Genomic DNA, 19907 nt, shown 5'->3' with positions numbered 1-19907 from the left:
AGACACCCATACATGTTTTAAAGCGAATGGATTCTGTAATAGACAGCAAAAGATTACCACTTGGTGGCCTACGGTCCATCCCACTTGACAGTAGAGCGATGAAACCTGGCTAACTAGAGTAGTTAAGCGAAGCACTTAGTAAAGGAAATGTATTGTGTAAGGTAACCCAAGGGAGAAGCCAAAGGAATTCGATAGATAAGACTAAAGGGGGCGCGTGATGTCGCCTGACTCCAATAGTGCTGAATCTATTAAGCAACGTGAAACTTTGAAAGGCCGAGATAAGAATGACAGATAATAAAATCCTCGTGCCCGCTGGAAGGAGTTGGCCGTGCGAATAAGAACCAGCTGCCCTACTTGTTATGATTAAATTAATAAATGGTAGAAAGCTTCTGTCCTTTAATTTTTATGGGTCGGTGGAGCGGTGACATTGGTTATGCCGTCATAGCCTTCCGGTTGGCACTGCTGCTCTGCTGGTTGAACTGTGCAGTTTCTTTCTGGAAGATCGAACTTGGGTACTCTATTCAAATCAATCACGAGTCAGGAGGAGCACGGGATTTTTCTGTTTTAATCATTTCCACACCGCTATCTCTTGGGAAAAAGCAAAGGGGGAGAAAGAGTCGTCCCACGGAGGAAAGGTTCTCGAATAGATTTCAATAGATTCATTCCTTAGTGTTGTGACGTCGCAGGACCCATTTAAATCATACTAAAAAAGGATGCCAACAATCGCACTAGAACTGTGGCCAATTTGCGAAGCGATGCCTATGAATAGTTCTTTATTCTTAAATCAATCGCCCTCACCGTCAACTTCTTTGTCCAACTCTTTTGCTATACCGATACTAGTTACTAAATACCAACCGAATTCTCGAACCGCCCGTTGAATACCGCTTGAACGCCACATTACCGATCTTGCGTGTCCATTGGTTTTGCTCCGCCAACATCCTTGTTCTCCCGAAACCCTTTCATAATATTTTTCCCCCGAATCCCATTGCTCTCTTCCCTACCTTTCGATCCTCCCAGAAATCTTGAGACGATGAGCTCGTCAAATGGGAACCACCGCAGACAGGACTCCATAGACCCGTTTTCTCACCCCGACATCTATTATGGTGACGAGGAAGCCAACGCGCGCATCAAGGATCGCAGACGTGCCTTCTCAACGGTGAGTAGGGGACCCCGGAGTTAAGGCCAACAATGCCAACTAACCATCCCTGGTGTGTACGACAGAATCTGAACCAATTCAATCGCCAGGATATCCAGAATTTCCTTGGGGGAATTCCGGCAAGAAGAGGAAGTCACGGTAGGCGCTTTTCTCCTTATCTGTAGCGATCCTGAGTCAGGTACACTGACTCCCGTGGCCCATAGATGAGATTTCGGCTCAACCCCGCAAATTCCTTATTGATGTCGAACAAACATTGGAGAGCCTTTTGGAAAGGGAAGATACGGACAGGAACATGCAGATAACCATTGAAGATGTAGGACCCAAGGTGCGTGGTTTGGTGGTCCTTTGAGCTCCTCTGCCCCGCCAGGCCAATACTAACCCGGGATCTAGGTGCTTTCCCTCGGGACCGCAGCGTCTTCCGGATACAATAAATTCGATGTGCGAGGAACGTACATGCTTTCCAACCTCCTGCAGGAACTTACCATTGCTAAGGACTATGGCCGCAAGGTCATTGTCCTTGACGAGGCTCGTCTGAGCGAAAACCCGGTCGCTCGTCTCTCCCGTCTCATTAAGAATTCTTTCTGGAATGCCCTGACTCGGCGGATCGATGGCTCCAATATTGAGGTAGCAGGTCGAGATCCCAAGGATTGGACAGACGATCCACGACCCCGTATCTATATCCCACCGGGTGCTCCTGAGCAGCTGGAGTATTACAGAGGGATTGCTAAGGCACACCCAGAACTTCGTCTGGATGTGCAGGTGCTGGACTCAGATATCACTCCAGAGTATGTGAAGGATCTCAACAGTAAACCCGGCCTTCTCGCTTGGCAATGGAGAAGAAGTACGATGAAACTACCCAGAAAACTGAATATTCCGGGGTGCCATTTGTTGTTCCCGGAGGACGATTCAACGAGCTGTATGGGTGGGACAGTTATATGGAGTCTCTTGGGCTGTTGGTCAGTAACAGAGTGGATTTAGCGAAGTCCATGGTGATCAACTTCTGTTTCTGTATTAAACACTATGGAAAGATCCTGAATGCCAACCGGTCCTATTACCTGCTACGCTCCCAGCCGCCATTCTTGACTGATATGGCTCTGAGAGTGTATGAGCGGATTAAGGGTGAACCCGATGCTCTGGAGTTCCTGCGGACTTCGATACTCGCTGCGATCAAGGAATACTATAGTGTCTGGACCGCTGAGCCACGGTTTGATCCAGTTTCTGGCTTGTCGCGGTATCGCCCTGAAGGGTTGGGCGTACCGCCAGAAACTGAACCAACGCATTTCATCCATCTACTAACACCCTATGCTGAGAAGCATGGCATGCAATTTGATGACTTCGTTCAAGCTTACAATAACGGCATCGTTAAGGAGCCGGAACTTGACGAGTACTTTTTGCATGATAGGGCGGTCCGAGAATCTGGCCATGACACAAGCTACCGTTTGGAGAGGGTTTGTGCCAATATCGCCACAGTTGATTTGAACTCTCTCCTTTACAAGTATGAGGTGGACATCGCTCGTATAATCCGGACTTATTTCAAGGATAGACTAGAGATCCCCCCTGAGTTCCGTACTGAACAGTCGAAGGACATTGCAAGTGAGTCCTCATCTGTATGGGACCGCAGGGCCAGAAGAAGAAAAATGAGAATGGATTCCTATCTGTGGGACGAAGGAAAGGGGATGTATTTCGACTACGACACAGATAAGCAAGAGCGGACTAATTATGAGAGTGCCACAACCTTCTGGACAATGTGGGCAGGTCTCGCCACCCCTCATCAGGCGTCGGAACTGGTCAGCAAGGCCCTTCCGAAGTTTGAGGCTTACGGCGGCCTGGTTTCAGGTACTGAAGAATCGCGTGGTGTTATCAGTCTAGATCGGCCGAACCGGCAATGGGACTATCCTTATGGATGGGCACCGCAGCAGATGCTGGCATGGACAGGACTGCTCCGCTACGGCTACCAGGAGGAAGCCGAGCGACTAGCATACAAATGGCTATACATGATCACGAAAGCTTTTGTTGACTTCAACGGCGTTGTCGTCGAGAAGTATGACGTCACTCGGCCTATTGACCCTCACCGGGTCGATGCTGAATATGGAAACCAAGGTGTAGATTTCAAGGGTGCACCTCGTGAAGGGTAAGATGCCTCTTGTCCTTTAAGGCTCTCGATAGACATCTACTAACAGTGTCTACTTCTAGGTTCGGTTGGGTCAACGCCAGCTTTGTTTATGGGTTGGAGATTCTTAACGCTCATCAGCGGCGTGCCCTTGGGGCCATTACCCCATATGAGACCTACAGTAAAGCTGTAGCAATCCAGAATGACAGCGACTAAGTTATTACGACTTGAACATTGCATGAGGCACGTGTTGTTTTTCTTTCCGTTTTGATACGTTTTGCGGCCGTCATTGCTTCTGAAGGTCCAGAAAAGTCGAGATTTTGGAGTCGGCAACAAAATTATACAGTTGTGATTGCATATAGTGCGGTCTCTTTAAATTTCCTCTTTTCATTACTTTTCTGATTTAATTCATTTCTTTGGGGTTAAAGAGAAGAAAAGGGATGGGAATAGAAACTGGCTTACTTCGTACACTTTGAAGGTACTTTGACGAGCTATGGTCCGGCTACGAATGATACAGGCGCCAATTCAATTTTGTTTTTGTTTTTTTTAGCTTGGCGAATTTGACTTTTGATATATATTGTGTCTAGCAACCGTTTAATGAGGCAATTTAGGGACCTCCTTTCCTTGCGTTTGGGGATTTTCTTTTCCGATACGCGATAAACATGCTTGAGGGACAGACCCGACTCTCGGCTGTAAAATAAAAGCTAGATATACTCGCAGCCTTGACTGTTTCAATATTAAACCTAATAATTTAGTCTAATCATGAAACGCTCCCAAAAGACCAGATCCTAGCACAGATAAACGCCAAGACAAACATACAAGGATAGTCCACTACAGCTCAAAAGTCCTCCATTCTATAAACACCATAGGACGGCTGTTCATACGGATGAGCCCTAGAGAATGCACGAGACGGGATAAGCGAGAATAAACTCCCTCTATGGGAATTCAACAAGGACTCACTTTTTCAATGCCTCAACAGCTTTCCGGGCGATATCCTCACTAGAGCACAATGCCTCTACCCTGACCTCCTCCGTAGTCTCCAATTCCCCCACTTTCCCAATGTGCGGATTAGCTGCGTCTCCAGGACGAAACTGGGAGGTACCTGGAGTGGTCCAGCAGCACTCCGTGTAGTTCCCTTGGCCTGGGTAACGGCCTGCACCTGCAGAAAAGATGGCTGTCTTGCAGGCTGGTACGGCGGCAGGGGGAGCAAAGAATACGAGTCTGAATCGGAGGGACATTTTTGAGAATGTAGTGTGGTTAAGGGATTGGAGTTTGTCTGGTGGGACTGGATGTAATGTTGAGGTTTCACGGTTGTGTTGATGTGGGGTTGTTGTCGTTGTCTGGTCTGGATTGTTGGTGGTGAATGGGAATGCATATGTAGCGCTATTGTGGCTTTCTGCTATATGGGTCTTCTATATGAATGTGCGCCAATCAATTGCGCTCTCTATTCCGGGTGACGGATTTCAAATGGCAAATAAGATGCATGGGAGGTATAAAGAAGGCTTTTCTAGGTATATGGTGGTGGCTGGCTATTGGATCCTCGACTACTGCTGTTGGGCACCGATGCAGACGGGACGGAGAGGGGGAACCGAATCCCTTGTTGTTTATCGGTATAGTGCTCAAATGGCTAGTATTTGCATCTACCTTGGTAGCAATTCATGGTTTAAGTTCATATGAGTGCCTTTAATCTTCATTGTGTCCAAGCCAATTGTGAAACATACATGCAGTATTTCAGATGGGGTTATGATTTTGGAACTGTCTAAAATGAGGGGTTAGATTTTATGATATTATTGCTCACGGTATGCTAAAACTTTTTTAATTAATTAGCTGGAAGCACTGAGTACCACATGTGGCGAAGGTATCTGGGCGTTTAGGGTAATGTTCTCATTGATTTTGAGAGGACTGAAGGTAATTATAGATGAGCTACGGAGTATAACCAGAACTGATCTACGGACACTACACTAGCTTCCATTGTAGGTTACTATTTGAGTTCTGGCCCTGGTGCCTGCCTAGTCTTTCTCTATTTGTTGGCTGCTTGATCTGCGACTTGAAGGGTTGATCTATGCATCACAGCCTAAAACGTACATTTGTAGACTCTTCTATGTAGTCCTGGGCATTATTACCCCCCTAACAGTTCTTTGATCATGGTCGTGACTGGTATGATATTCGTCACCAGAGCCCGTTGGCCTTAAGTTGCTGTAAGGGGAATGTTAGATCTACAAAATCAACCCTAATAAGAAGGGACCAGTCCAGCGTCAATGTCAAGAGCATTGGTGTGAATGGCCTAAATGCTTGTGGTAATAGTTGGCCATCAAATCGCATTAACGACGATGGTGTTCTTGATCTGGCCGCTGTGGGCTGAGAGAGGGTAAAGAAGGTCGAAGCAACTACATCTAGATAGGTTTATCGGAGTGCCTCTTCAAGTCTTTCACTTGTATATACTATATACAACTTCGAAATTGGTTGTTGTCCGGGGTAGGAATGCTTGACCTCGGTAAACATGGCCAGGGCGCAACAGAGCCCGCAAGCGGGACCCGACATGTCTGCCGACTGGAGGGTCGGATGGAACGGCACGTCGTTGCTTCATTGTGACTGGATATCTGCACCTAGATTCGGTTCCACATTCCTTTACGGAGTAGTACTCCATTACTACTAGTACTCTGGAGTAGAAAGTTGCCAGTAGCAATGAATTGTCCTATCCATGATTCTATACGCTGCTTGAATGGCACCATAGAAAGCTTTTAAAAGTTGTCACTTACCTAAAGTTGGATCCTGCTTTGCGGATAAATATCCGAAGCAATTGAATCAATATGAATCATACTCCAGAGACCCTCAAAACTCGCCCTTATCAGGGCCCAGATGCACGAGACTGCGAAGACCTACCTACTCCGGAGTATAATGGCGCTAAGGTTATCAGAAATTTCAGTACATGCCTGCACTCCTAGAGATCAACACGACCCGCGTTGGAGAGGGGTTTAGCATCTGCCATCTACACCTGCCTTTTTGATAGTAATTGCTGATCAAAAAAAAAATTATCCTACAAGCGTTGCAGCTTCCAAATTCAATCAACTTCCTTCTTTCTTCTACCTATTTGCCTCTTTAAATCCTTTTACTTCGCCCGTCTGTCTTTTCGCTCACCTCGTTTTCCATGTCCGATAGGAGGATGATAATAGAGCATATCGCTATCCTTATATCTCGCTGATTAGATTTTCACGCCGCAAAGCGTTGAAACAGGCGTGTTCTTTCATCTGGTGCTCGCCGTTGTCTTTCTTTGGGGGCCGCTGTGAGGTTCAGTTGACTTCTTGGAATCATCGCCACCCTAAACGTGACACAGAGAGAGGTGTAACTGGTTGATTGAGTTCTTGATATGCGTCAACCATAATCAAGTCGCATCTCCCCAAACGTGAACTCTTTATTCAATTTATGCGCAGGATAAAAGATTCTCAAGATATCAGCAACGCTGAACCATGGGAAAAGAAGGCACATCTGCGGGTACGCCCCCATATTATGCTCCCAGGGAGCATGAGAGGCACGCGATGGATCCATCACCAAGGAATACCACAGATACGGATAGTGATCTCCAGTCCATAGCACCGGAGGACCGTCCGCCTCAAGCATTTGAAGGAAAAGATGAAGAATGTCGCCCTCCCTATGCCTCGGGCACAAACTGCGGTACTGCGGTTGTGGTGCCGAGGCTAAATCGCAGAGGACTCTTTGGACAATTCACACTCCTGGCTGAAGTTGAAAATCCGAAGACTTATTCTCGGAAGAAGAAATGGTTCATCACTTTCATTGTTGCGTGGGCAGGAGCCACAGCCCCTATGGGAAGCGCAATACTCTTTCGTAAGTCGATACCCTTTCCAAGTTGGTCTTGATGGGACACGGGTATTTACTGCGTCTAGCTGCCCTGTCTCAGGTCACCAAAGAGCTGAGCTCGACAACCACCGTGGCGAACCTCAATATATCTTTGTACATGCTTAGTATGTCAATCTTTCCATTATGGTGGTCTTCTTTTAGTGAAAGGCTGGGGCGACGAACTATATATCTTGCATCCTTTTGCCTCTTCGTGGTATTCAATGTACTCTGCGCTATTTCCAAGTCGATGGCCATGCTCATTGTCATGCGTATGCTCAGTGGTGGAGCTTCAGCTTCGGTCCAGGCGGTCGGAGCAGGGACAATTGCAGATCTATGGGAATCTCAAGAGAGAGGCCGTGCTATGGGAATATTCTACCTTGGTCCATTATGCGGTCCGTTGGTGGCACCTATTGTTGGGGGTGCTCTGGCTCAACGGTGGAAGTGGAGGAGCACGATGTGGTTCCTAGCAGCTTATGGAGGCATAACCGTCGCGTTTATATTCTTCGCCCTTCCAGAGACGTTGGTATCGGCGAAGTCCCCTAGTCCCAATACAAGCAGTGAGCAACAGGAACCGATTGGGCGTCGGCTGAGCCGAGTCTCTTCCCGGCAGGTTGTGGGGTTAACCACCAAGTGGCTGAAGATCCTCAAGATGGCTCTCGTTGATCCGCTGAAAATTGTACTTTATCTTCGATACCCACCAGTCTTACTCACGGTATACTACGCAAGTATCACTTTTGGCTCTCTTTATGTGTTGAATGTCAGTGTTGAACACACCTTCGGGAGCGATCCATATAACTTCACTACGATCCTTGTCGGACTGCTCTACATCCCAAATTCTTTGGGCTATGTTGTCGCCAGTACATTCGGAGGGCGATGGATGGACAATATCATGCAGCGGGAAGCCAGAAAGGCACAAAGATACGATGAGAATGGCAATCTAATATACCATCCCGAAGACCGCATGCGTGAGAATGCCTGGCTGGGTGCTCTTTTGTATCCTGCTGCGTTGATTTGGTATGGCTGGACCGCAGATCGGGGTGTATTCTGGCTTGCGCCGGTATGGTGTTCATTTCCTTTTCCCTTCTCATATCCTGTGCTCTATGATTAGAGGAACTAACGATCTATTTCTGCAGATGATTGCAAATTTTTTCTTTGGTATAGGATCCATGCTTATTTTTAGCATGGCAACGACGATGTTGACGGAATTTATGCCCAAGAAGGCTTCCTCCGGGGTTGCACTGAATAACTTTATGCGGAACATCTTCTCCTGCGTCGGTTCTCTGGTCACAGCTCCTATCATTGACGCGATTGGTAACGGATGGTTGTTTACTATACTGGGGATTGTTGCCTTTCTAAGCAGCTCCGTTCTGTTCGCGATGAAGGTCTTCGGGCCTCGCTGGAGAAAGTCAATGGATGCACTCAGGCATTGACAAGATTCATTGAGTCCAGCTGTCTAATTGTGGGCCTTGAGAAGGCGTGGCGTTCTAGAACATTCAAAAGATTAATCTTCTTCTCTTGTCCATTGTCATGTTGGGCTGCTACTATGCATTGTCATAAACATGGTATGCATTTTGTATCTAGCAGCTACCTTTTTTTTGTTGCAGGATCGTCATCGCCCACATCTCGCTTCTTTGGAAGAAGCAAAACCAAGTACGTAAGGCTGGAACTGTGGATATGTCACATGATTGGTCTGGATAATCACTATTATGCTCCCTGGATGATGTTACTGTTTAAAGATACCCGAAGCACGATTCATGTTATTTTTAGTGCTAATGTGAAGGTGAATGTTGTCAGATACCTAAAGTGGGAATGTTACCTGTTCCTGCCTTCTCATCATAGGTCCGTGGAGGACCTCAGTGGGCAGCATCAAGTACGGAGTCTCCTATGAATAGAGTTCATTGGGAGCAAAGGTAGCTGCCAGGTGTGATTCATGAACAGTTCTTCCAATTTCCTCCCAATTCCCGTCCCAGCGACTATACCGCTGTTTATTTTCCCTCGCTCAATTCAGAGCCAGCCACCAGGGCGAGACAAATCTGACCTGTCTTAGTTTCTCTTTATTCTTGTCTAGGTGATTTTATTCAGGTATTGTACCCACATGCTGCCTGAGACTGATGTTCGAGGTGCATGGAATGGAGTCGATGATTCTCCCGTATACTCTCGATATAGATCGTGGAACTACGGACTAGGCCTATAACAGAAACCACGCATTGACCCGAGAGGCGCTAGGGTAGTTCGGACCAGGATGGTGAAATGCGTAACAAAGCCATAGGCCATGATTCTGCTGCATTAACTTACTGGCATGGTTATCATGGTCAGGCGATGGTACGCAGGGATTCACGTAAGGCAAAAAGTACATATCTGGACCGCTGCATTGAGCGCCGTGTGATGACGTTCGGGTTCTACACCCTACTATTGGCCCGTGAAGATCATACCTATGCAATGAAGGTTCTCGACGGTGTCAGATTCTCCCCTACAGCAGTGCCTCGCCAATGCATGTTACGTCAGGGCATTCATTATGCTTTGCACCCCATCGGCCAGCTGGGCTCGACGATACTGCAGAGATCTAGGGCAGTCGATTCGATGTAGCTGCTAGCTGTCCGACTCTGAATGGCAGCTTTAATCTCGCGGCGATAGATCTTTCGCGATGTGAAAGGGGCATTGGCCCGTCGAGCGCTAGCTGTCCACCGTGGGATGGATCTCGATGAGAGAGTCATCCACTGTGTGGAGGGGTTAGTTGCTAGCAGCTTCAATTCTTAGCCAAGGGACGTATCTAGTCTAGCGTCATTGGTTTGGTACGTTCTCGAAATTTAGTGACTCTGTTTGTGATTCTTCCGATATCGATGGATCTGCTTGTGGGCGCAACGACAGCCATTCACCGGCCGCCAGAACAGCGCGCCTCACTTTCTTTGTGGATGCGACAGGCCTTCGGTCAGTCCACTCTGTAATGGTCCTTTTTCGGCTGATTTTCGGTTGGTTCTTCTGCAATTGTGTCAATCGAATTATATTTTTGTTCCCTTGCTCGTAAGGTCATAGGATCGAATATTAATTGTCAGGTTACTTGACTTTTGTCTTTTGCGATCAATTCCGACGTCCAATTGAAGAGGAACGGGAGGAAACCGGGTGTGGTTACGGTTACAAAACAGTGGCATCCACTAATCTCCATTAGGCGGTCCAGTGATCAACGGCACTTGCTGAATTGTTCGTTTGTGGAGAAAGGGAACTAAACTTCTCTCTGTGTTTCATCCTTCTCTCTCATCGCTTTTCTGCCATCCCAAGAGTTGTTGCTACAGTAATTCGAGGGACCGCCCTGTTCCATCCGTCTTAGCTGCAGCAAATCCCTCCCTAAATGTTAGGGTTATTATGGCCCGGACCCATTCGGACGCTGCGTCCAATTTGCTGCCGCTGCCCGGAGCAGGCGTCGGGCAGAAATCCTCTGATTGATTAACAGAGATACAGTATACGGAGTACACAGCATGAAGTTACGGAGTACTAATGGTCTCTAGCATCATTCTTGCGTCTCGTCTCCATATCTAATGCTAGATGGTTGGCGTTTCGCTGCCCATTAACGGAAAATTCCAGTCTTGGTTGGCTGTAATCGTTTGCGTTGGTCTGGTATCGACCATTAGCCTTAACTTTTCTATCCCAGTCCTTTTTGGCTGCCCTGGTGGTTTTCACCATGACGCGTCGGTTAGCATCCAGTCTAAATGGAGGGTCTGTGGACTAAAAACAGACGGGCAGAAAGACCCCATAACAAAAAAAAAAAAAAAAAAAAAGCCAATTCCAACCGATCAGTGGCACCACCCCCACTCATACTACAGATTGTATGGAGTAACCAATTTTCTATTCTGAGTATGGTGCTTGTCTTTCTGGATCATCTACTCCTCACCAGGCCCGCCGCCACTGCTTCCTACTGCAAGCTTCTCATGCAGATGACAGTCTTCCGGTTTTCTCCCTGCCCCAGTGATGCTTGCCAGAAATACGCCCACTTTCTATGTCTGTCCACAGTGTTATGGGACCCGTGAGACGTGGCCCAATAAGAGATTATGCCGTTGGGCAGTTCGTCAATGATGTCCCCAACCCCCATGCCCGAACTGCAGCTCGAAATTGTCCCGTCCAACTGGGTCGTGGATGAAGTTCGATACGTCGCCTCGCTTGGCTCTCGAAAAGAATTGTTTGCGGACTGGCGCACATTTGCTGCTTGTACTTTTTTGCCTTCAAGCCAATACGTCAGGGTCTGTCCGAACCTGACCTTTCACATTCCATCTCGGTTCATACTCCATTCTGATCCGTCGCCCCCCCCCCCCCCTTCTTTCTTTTCTTATTCCCTTTGCCCCTGGCCCTGTCTAGGCCCCAACAGGCGGGTGATCAAAGCTCCCTCAATTGATCTATATCTAGTGCCCAGTTCCCACTCTAATTAAGGCCATACAAACTTGTACAACATCACTGATCCGATGCTATGGCCAAGAAAGGAGGAAAGAACAAGAAGAAGAACAATAGCAACAATAACAACAAGCAACGACTACCAGTAAACGACAATCAACTATCAACCCCAGAGAACAGCCCCCCTATCGAGCCCGCCCCGGAAACGGCGGTTGAATCTGCAGAAAATGGGGAAACCGATCCAGTATGCACAGCTTCCCAAATTTGAGTACCAGACTTTCGAGCGTCAATATCAGACCTTCGACCGTCATACTTTTCAATTTTCATTCTATCCTGTCGCTTCTACATCAACAGACGATCTGACACCTGACAATGATCAGGGCAACAACCCCACTGAAGCAGGCAATATTCCAGAAGAAGGATCAAGTAGTCCCTCCGCGGACATTCCATCATCCCCTGAGGCTGCAGGTAAGCCCATATATATGCGTTCCCTTTATCCACTATCTTGTGTGGTCCATAATGATGGACGCCTGCCCTTATCGTGATCACTGTGTTGTTAGCAATGGCCGCTGTCTTATTGTGGTTTCCTTACTAAACATGTGTAGAATCGTCTGAAGCGACAACGCCGTCCCCGGATCCCGTAGAAACCCCCAGTGAGACTGCTGCTGAGCCAGTCGAAGAAAAAGGAGAGCCGGCTGCAGAAACCGACGACGCAACCCAACGCCCGGGGATGAGAGCGCCTCAGACGACAAGAAAGACGAGCCACTAGCTGAGGACTCGGCCCAGCATACAGAAGCGGAACAGGATGCTACAGACGCTTTGAATCCAAGCGCACCAGAGCAAGATTCTCAAGAGCCGAAGAATGGTACGCTTCAGACAATGCCAGTGCACACAGTCAGCTGACCTTACTTATAGAGACTGGTATCTCAGAAGATAGTCCTTCTGTTGACTCAGATAAGCCCGCACCTGAAAATGCAGAAGCTGCGGAACAAGTAGGTGAAAATGCTAAGGCAGAAGAAGAATCGGCAGCCAAAGAGACCGAGCCAGTACCGGCTCTTCCTGAAGAGGAAACAAGTGGCCCGCCTACAGATGCTGAAGCTCCTCTGCAGCCTGTAGATGAGCCCGTAAATCCCGATGAGACAGACAACACTTCGTCCGATGCTCCCGCAACAGATTCCAACACCGAAAGTCACCCATCTGACCCTGCCCCTGAAACCGAAGCATCATCCGACAAGGCGTCAACAGATGAGCCGACAGCTACAGAGGCTCAAGAGGAAAATGCAGCTTTCGCCAACCCTGGTATTGACACCGAACCAAACCTAGCAGAGTCTACGGATAAAGTAGAGTCGGGCTCTGGAGAAACGGCGGTTGATGAAGCTGCCGCAGACGGGGAGAGTAAAGAGAGTCCCCCAGCAGAACCTGCGGGAGACGCAGCCGCTATCGAAGAGCCTGCACCTAAAGATACCAATGAAGGCGCAGCTCAGGCAAAGGCAAGAAGGGAAAGAAGAACAAGAAAAAGAAGAAGAAGGGCGCTGCCGCCGTGGAAGAGCCTCCCTCCACACCTCCGCCTCAGGAACCGGAACAGGTCGAGAATCCTGTTGCCGCTGAAGCAGAAGTCGAACCTGAGGTCAAGGAAGCAGAAGCAGAAGCGGCAACAAGTATATCAGACGAGACAAACGACAACCCGGCAGAAGACACCACTGAGCCCGGTCCGTCTGCCAATGAAGATCAGGCCGATGCTGGAGCCGATGCTGTTACTGACGATAAAAACCTTGAACCTGCGGCAGAGGAGCCGACTTCTGAAGAGCCCATTCCTAGTGATCCTTCTATGAATAAGCCTAGCGATGGATCTGGTGCTCCGGAAGTTGCCGAGCATGTCGCAGATGCCTCTGAAGAACCGCTAGCCGAGTCATCGCCAGAAAAAGGAGCTTCTGAAGCAGAAGAATCGCCGGAGACAGCACCTGAGGAACCGCCACAAGAGGAGCTAACGGAGGAGACTGCATCTGAGAGGGATGATGTTAATGCTGGTGCTGGTGAAGCGGCTCCAGGGATCTCTGCAACCGACGAAAAGCCTTCTGAAGAAGAAGAGCCGGTTGAAGAGCCGGTCAACACGGAACCCGCGGAGCAAACACTGGCTGATGAGGGAGTAGACGAGGCAACAGCAGAACCCACGGCTGAGGAAACTCCTGCAGAAGTTCTAGTCGACAACAAAGAAGCAGCAAGCGATGGACATGCCTCTGACGCAGAAGTTTCCGGAGAAGTACAGGTTGAAACCCCAGCTACTACCCCAGAGCCGCAGGAAGATCTAGTGGAAGAAGACAAGGCAGGAGAGGAGGCCTCAGAGGAAGCCTCCCCAGTTAATGACGCCCCCGTGGAGAAGTCCGACGATCAGGAAGCTTTGTTGGAGGAAGCAGTTGCTTCCAAGAAGGAACTTCCTGCTGCAGATTCGGCAGAAGAAACGGTTGCAGAAAAGCCCACCACTACGGAAGAGCCTCAGGCTGATGATCCTCCTGTCACTGAAGCTGTTGCAGCAGAACCTACTCCAACGGAAGAGGCTCCTCTTACCGAAGAAGCTCCTGTTACCGAGGAACATGTTGCTGCTGAAGACGTTCTTGTCGAGGAAGCGCCTGTTGTCGAGGAATTGCCTATCACGGGCGAGGCTCCTGCTGCCGAAGAAGCTCCAACTACTGAACCCGCCGTTACAGAAGAGGCTCCCATCGAAGAAGCCCTTGCCGAAGAAACGCCTCTCGCAGAAGAAGTCCCTGCTGTCGAGGAAGCTCCCGAGCCACCCACTTCTGAAGAAGCCCCCGCGACTGATCCTGCTGTCACTGAAGAGGTTCACGTTGAAGAAGCCCCTGTCGAAGAATCACCTGTTGCTGATGAGCAACTTGCAACTAAGGAAGTGCCTTCTGAGGAAGCCCCTGTTGTTGATGAGCCTGTTGAGGAAGTAACTACACCTGAAACAGCGCCTGTTATCGAAGAAACTTCTGCTATTGAGGAGCCTGCTGTTGTTGAGGAAGTTGCTGCTGAAGAACTACCTGTCGAAGAACCTCCTGCTCCCGAAGCTCCAGTTCCTGAGGAGCATGCAGCCGTTGAGGAAGTTCCTGTTGAAGCTCCAGCTCCTGAGGAGCCTGCTGCTGTTGGGGAAGTCCTTGTTGAAGAAGCTCCTGATCCCGAAGCTCTGTTTCCTGAGGAGCATGCAGCCGTTGAGGAAATTATTACTGACAAAGCACCTGTCGAAGAAGCTCATGCTCCTGAAGCTCCAGTTCCTGAGGAGTCTGCCAATGCTGAAGAAATCGCTGTTGAAGAAGTGCCCGCGCCATCTGTATCGAGAGGAGTCACCGTTGATGAAGTCTCAGGGGTTGAAGAGGCCCCCGTTGAAGAGGTCCCCGTTGAAGAGGTCCCCGTTGAAGAGGCCCCCGTTGAAGAGGCTCCCGCTGAAGAAACCCCTGTCACTGTAGAGCCTCCTGTTGCCGATGAAGTCCCTCCCGCTGAAGCTCCTGTCCAACCCGCTCCGGAAGACACTCCAGCTGAAGAACTTGAGCCAGCTGAGGAACCCCCAGCGGAGCCGCATGTCGTTGAGTTTGCACCAGCTGATCATATTATCATTGAACGTGCCCCCGCTAGCGATGAGGCGCCTCCTGAAGATTCTGTTACCGCTGAACCAGCTGTTGGAGAGGCACCTTCAGAAGAGTTAGTCCTTGAAGATTCAGCTGCTGACAGAGGGTTGTCCGAAGAGGCAACAGACCCTACAAGCGAATACCCAGATACCGTTGACTCACTCAAAGATGACCCCTCGACTACGACCGAAGCTGCCGCTGGAATTGCAGCCGGAGCCGCCGGCGGAGCTGCCGCCGCCGGTTTGGCTCATGGCCACAGAAAGAAAAAGCGACGAACAGCCGACATGGACCGTGAGCGTGGTCACTCCAAGAGCTCATCTGACGAATACCCGCCTCGGCTGGAACGACAGAAGAGTACTAAACGCGGTGGTATCTTCACAAACCGATGGGCAGAAGCCTTGGATGAGGCGAAGCGGCAGCATGAGAAGAAGGTCAGACATGAAGAGAGACGGAAAGAGAAGTCTGTTGTAGTGGAAAGGGAGTCACGTCATTCATCAGGACGCGAAAAAGAGCACGAGCGGGTGAGACGGTCCGAACGTACCGAGCGCTCTACAAGAGAAAAAGAACCTACGCCTGTCAAGACAAGGACGAAGCCCTCGGAGCACTCTAGCGGCAGTGATCGCGAGCGAAGCGGAAGCTCCTCATCAAGACACGTGCAGCCCTCAACGCCAAAGCCCAGGGCTTTCCTGAAGTACATGACATCAGGGGAGTCAGACACCAAACCCCTACTGAAAATAAGCGGCGACAAAGCTGCCGCAAATATCTATGAGCCTCATAGGAGATCTTCCACGAGCCGTTCCCATGGTCACCGTCACTCTCACGAAGGACGAGGCACCACTGAACGCTCCAGCGGATCTCATCAGACCGAAGAAGATCGAGCTCGACGTGAAGCTCGCAGAGCTCGCAGAAAAGCCGAAGAAGAAGAGCAGACAAAGTCGAAGGAAGAACCTGAGCAACGCCACCACCATCACAGCGGAGAAGGGCATCATCGTCACCATCGGCACAAACGTGCGCCGTCTCCTCCAAGGAGCGGAAGTTCCAAACTAAAAGGCTTTTTTAAGTCTGCTATTGCTGCATATTAAAAACCAATTTTTTTTATGTTTTTTTTTGCCTCTTCCCCTTCTACAATTTTTACAAAATCATTCTTATTTCAGTGTGGCCTTTTATCTTTTCTCATTTTATGTTGTTTCTACTTTGCCATTTATTTCATGTAAAACCCCTTTCTTGTTTGTCTTTTCCCTTCATGTGTTGTCTTTGAAACATAGCATAGCGTTCAGGTAAAGGAAGCATAGCAAAGGTGTTATCTTTATTGTTATGTACTTACCTGTCTGAATACTTTTTCTTTCATGTTGATGATCACTTATTTTATGTTAAAAAATGTGTACATCAATGCTATCCTTCTGTTAATAGATATTGCCCATTACACCAGCATGAGCCCGGTAGATACCCTTCACTGGTTTGAAGGCTCCAAGGTTCGACATCCCGCAGACATTACACATTTCCTGTCTCATCACGTTCAACACTGGTACTAGTCGTGGACTGGTAGATACCGGTATACTCCACGACAGATACCCCCAATTCCTCGAACACAATCTGTGCAAGCTTGGTGTTTTTTTTACGGAACAACTCCGTTAGGATTCTTCACTTCCATCAAGGCCCCCAATAGTACCTTCATATCGACCACGCCAGCAGCAAATCCGACCCCAAACAGCCACAGTGATGATAATGGCAAGTGCAATTACAAACAAATAAAAAAGAGTATACTCGCATTTTAAGTAACCATCATCATCTCTAGTTTTACTGTCTAGCTCCTATCTTACCCAACACCTAGCTCATGACATGCTTTTAATTTCGGCTCACGTTCTTTCGCTTCACTCGCCCTGGCTTGCCCTTACACGGATTATAGAGACGGGAAGAGAGTCCGTTGTGCTCTCACTAGCCTTTCAGAAAGTTCTTAAAATAGCCGATGTAAGCTTGGTATTTTGCGACCTATACTGCCCCTAGTTACAATACATCACAGCACCGGGATGGCCATTCCATCACCTCTCTGGTCGCTTCCTGCGCTGTAAACCAATTGCCCATTATCGTAGTGGCAGCGAATAATCTGTCCCCTACCAAACATGCCTCTCTCCCATCCGCTTAGTACCTTTACTTGGTGGCCGAGACGCTTCAGGCCTTCGACAGCCTCATCGCTGATCCCTTCCTCTACATAGACACTGCGATCTACAGGTTCTCCTAGTTCCGGAGAACTAGCAGCGATACAAATCCTCGGGGAGTCCAACGCCGCCTGCGGGTGATAGTTGAATGCAAGCATGTTGAGTAGCACCTGAACATGACCCTGGGGCTGCATAAAGCCACCCATGACACCATACACTGAGTGTAGAGAACCATCGGAGACGTTAGTGATCATGGCAGGAATAATTGTATGGTAAGGCCGTTTCTGCGGAGCCAGAACATTTGGATGGCCCGGCACTAGAGAGAAATTGGCTCCTCGGTTTTGCAAGGTAAACCCACAACCCTTGGGGATGATACCAGAGCCAAATCCAGCGTAGTTACTATTGATGAATGAGATGCCGTTACCCTCCTTGTCTGTCACTGCAAAGTAGACAGTGTCGCAATGGTTGTGGGCTGGGCTGCCGTGGTCAAGGATATCAGTCGCCTTATCCGGATTGAACAGTTTTGCCCTCTCGGCCAAGTAGGCTGGAGAGATAAGTTCGCTGGTTGGTACCTTCTCCACATCGGGGTCCGTGACCCACCAAGATGCATCAGCGAACGCTATACGCAGACTTTCGATAACTGCATGGAGATATTCCGCAGAGTTATGCTGGGCCTCCGTGAACTTCGGGATCTTGCCCAATTTTTCAAGCTCCTCAAGGATGCCCAAAGCCATGAGAGCAACGATTCCCTGTCCGTTTGGCGGGTGCTCCCAAATCTCCACTCCTTGGTTGTCTTCACCATCCGTTCCTGCATTCTGCTTCTCAGCAATGCTCTGTCCGGTGAACTTGAGGGAGATTGCATCCGTCTCCTGGGTCCCAGTCTCGGCATGGTACTTCAGATCATCTAGGGTAAGGTAGCCTCCCAGATCTTGCACAACTCTCACCAGCGCCTCTGCAACTCGCCCTTCATAAAATCCCTTCTTTCCATTTGCCGCAAGCGATCGGAAGGTCTGGGCCAGCGTAGGGTTTTTCAAGATTTCACCGGGAAGAGGGGCTCTGACCCCATCTTTGGCCTTCTGATCTGGCTTGAGCATCTCATGTGCATTTGGGGATGCTTGTCGAAGGAGATCTTCACCTTCTCGCCACTGTCATTTATTAGCCATCAGCCTATATTCTGCTATAATGTGACATTTCCTGTCTCTGATGACAAAAGTCTGGTGACCAAGGAAGTCTTTCACTTACGAAAAAGGACGATAATTCGGATACAGGAAAACCATTCTCGCCAAGTTCAATAGCTGGAAGTAAGATCTGCTCCAGAGATAGTTTACCACTTCCAAATTTCTCTATGGTGTCAACCCAACCTGCAGCTGCGCCTGGAGTCGTCACCGCATGAACGCTTTTCATAGGAATGGTTCCAGCATCATCTGGGCCGACATTCAGGTCGCTCCGAATTTTCTCTAGTGTAGCATTTGCAGGGTACCGCCCAGATCCATTAAGGGAGTGAACTTTCTTCGTTTTGGCATCGTAGAAGAGACAGAACATATCTCCTCCAATACCCGTTGACGAAGGTTCGGTGATGTTCAATGCAGCGGCTATCGGCAATATTGAATCAGCTTCGTTTCATTGTACCGATGAGATTGGCATTACGTACCCACAGCTACGGCAGCATCCTTTGTTGACCGTTAGCATGCTCTGGACGGAAGAAGAATTGAGTATCAAAACGCACTGCAGCATTTCCTCCTTGTTCCAAAATTCTTTGGCCCGCAGCAGCTGCCAAAGGCTGGGTACATGTTACGATCCCATTTGTGCTATGCACAGTACTTCTCCGACTCGTGAATGGGACGAAGTCAGGATTCACTCTAGAGTAGATGGCTTTCGAGTTGAGGGGCATTTTGGATTGAACTAATTGCTTCTGTGGTCGTCGTGAAACGAGGTCTTACTCATAGAAAGGATACACTGAGCGAAAGGGAAAGCAGCTCGTGTTGCTTTAGTACTGTCGAGGGGCCCTCGGCCGAGATATTAGTTATAGGCTTCCCCATAGTTTCCTTTACCCCGCCAGCCTTGTCCTCGGAAAGCACCATATAGTTGGAGTCATCGTATCTTATCGGTTACGTGCTCGGTTGGGGTCGTTGATAGGCTAGAAAGCCGGTCCCATGTGACAAGGCACTGAAGCCCATCGATGACCATGACATTAACGATCATTTAGTATGACTTGAGATATGATCAACACAACTCTGTTGTAGAGAGAGAGAGAGAGACTGACTGAAAGAGAAGGATCCTTTCCAAAGGATTCGGAGAAATCCGCCTTCAATCGTGACCTTCCTAACTTGGAAGGTGGAGTAAATGTCTCCAAATCAAGGAAAGCGCCGCCTCGTGACCCCAACCCGTCAGATGCGCGCGCGTGATTCCGAAAGATTAATTTCACTGATCGATCGATAAGATATTGTCTGAAGACCTGCACGACAAACGGGTGGAGGAAACTTTGGACCTTATCCACTGTCCCCTGGAATTCTGTTCAGGTACAATCCAAAACAGGCAGGATAGGCGCGAAAAGACGCATCAGACCCAGACTTTCTCATCGGCATCTTAATCACCGAGACGAACCACCTCTGTTGCTGTGGTCCCGCACC

At 48.9% G+C, this 19907-nt stretch overlaps 5 protein-coding genes across 5 annotated transcripts; 3 read left to right on the top strand and 2 right to left on the bottom strand.

Moving 5' to 3' along the window:
• Positions 1 to 1030: 1030 nt before the first annotated feature.
• ABOM_004391 (alpha,alpha-trehalase) lies at positions 1031 to 3482 on the top strand (the record flags this gene model as incomplete). The annotated part of the gene is made up of 5 exons (XM_022531521.1): positions 1031 to 1160; positions 1360 to 1481; positions 1547 to 1997; positions 2057 to 3287; positions 3350 to 3482. The coding sequence occupies 5 exons, from the start codon at positions 1031 to 1033 to the stop codon at positions 3480 to 3482; spliced, it is 2067 nt and encodes a 688-aa protein (XP_022390638.1).
• A 622-nt stretch (positions 3483 to 4104) lies between these two features.
• Positions 4105 to 4504, bottom strand: ABOM_004390 (structural toxin protein RtxA; the record flags this gene model as incomplete). The annotated part of the gene is made up of 2 exons (XM_022531520.1): positions 4105 to 4159; positions 4227 to 4504. The coding sequence occupies 2 exons, from the start codon at positions 4502 to 4504 to the stop codon at positions 4105 to 4107; spliced, it is 333 nt and encodes a 110-aa protein (XP_022390639.1).
• A 2229-nt stretch (positions 4505 to 6733) lies between these two features.
• ABOM_004389 (MFS transporter) lies at positions 6734 to 8551 on the top strand (the record flags this gene model as incomplete). The annotated part of the gene is made up of 3 exons (XM_022531519.1): positions 6734 to 7109; positions 7169 to 8178; positions 8255 to 8551. The coding sequence occupies 3 exons, from the start codon at positions 6734 to 6736 to the stop codon at positions 8549 to 8551; spliced, it is 1683 nt and encodes a 560-aa protein (XP_022390698.1).
• A 3177-nt stretch (positions 8552 to 11728) lies between these two features.
• ABOM_004388 (PE repeat family protein) lies at positions 11729 to 16168 on the top strand (the record flags this gene model as incomplete). Its single annotated transcript, XM_022531518.1, has 6 exons — positions 11729 to 11969; positions 12107 to 12154; positions 12247 to 12366; positions 12417 to 12896; positions 12986 to 15925; positions 15972 to 16168. The coding sequence occupies 6 exons, from the start codon at positions 11729 to 11731 to the stop codon at positions 16166 to 16168; spliced, it is 4026 nt and encodes a 1341-aa protein (XP_022390697.1).
• A 967-nt stretch (positions 16169 to 17135) lies between these two features.
• On the bottom strand, positions 17136 to 19168 carry ABOM_004387 (gamma-glutamyltransferase family protein; the record flags this gene model as incomplete). Its single annotated transcript, XM_022531517.1, has 4 exons — positions 17136 to 18422; positions 18520 to 18869; positions 18929 to 18947; positions 19004 to 19168. The coding sequence occupies 4 exons, from the start codon at positions 19166 to 19168 to the stop codon at positions 17136 to 17138; spliced, it is 1821 nt and encodes a 606-aa protein (XP_022390696.1).
• Between the last annotated feature and the right edge of the window lie 739 nt (positions 19169 to 19907).

Source organism: Aspergillus bombycis, assembly GCF_001792695.1.
Source record: "Aspergillus bombycis strain NRRL26010 chromosome Unknown contig00027, whole genome shotgun sequence".
NCBI lineage: Eukaryota > Fungi > Ascomycota > Eurotiomycetes > Eurotiales > Aspergillaceae > Aspergillus > Aspergillus bombycis.
The sequence above is the reverse complement of the archived record's forward strand: the minus strand, read 5'-3'. Positions and strand labels throughout refer to the sequence as shown.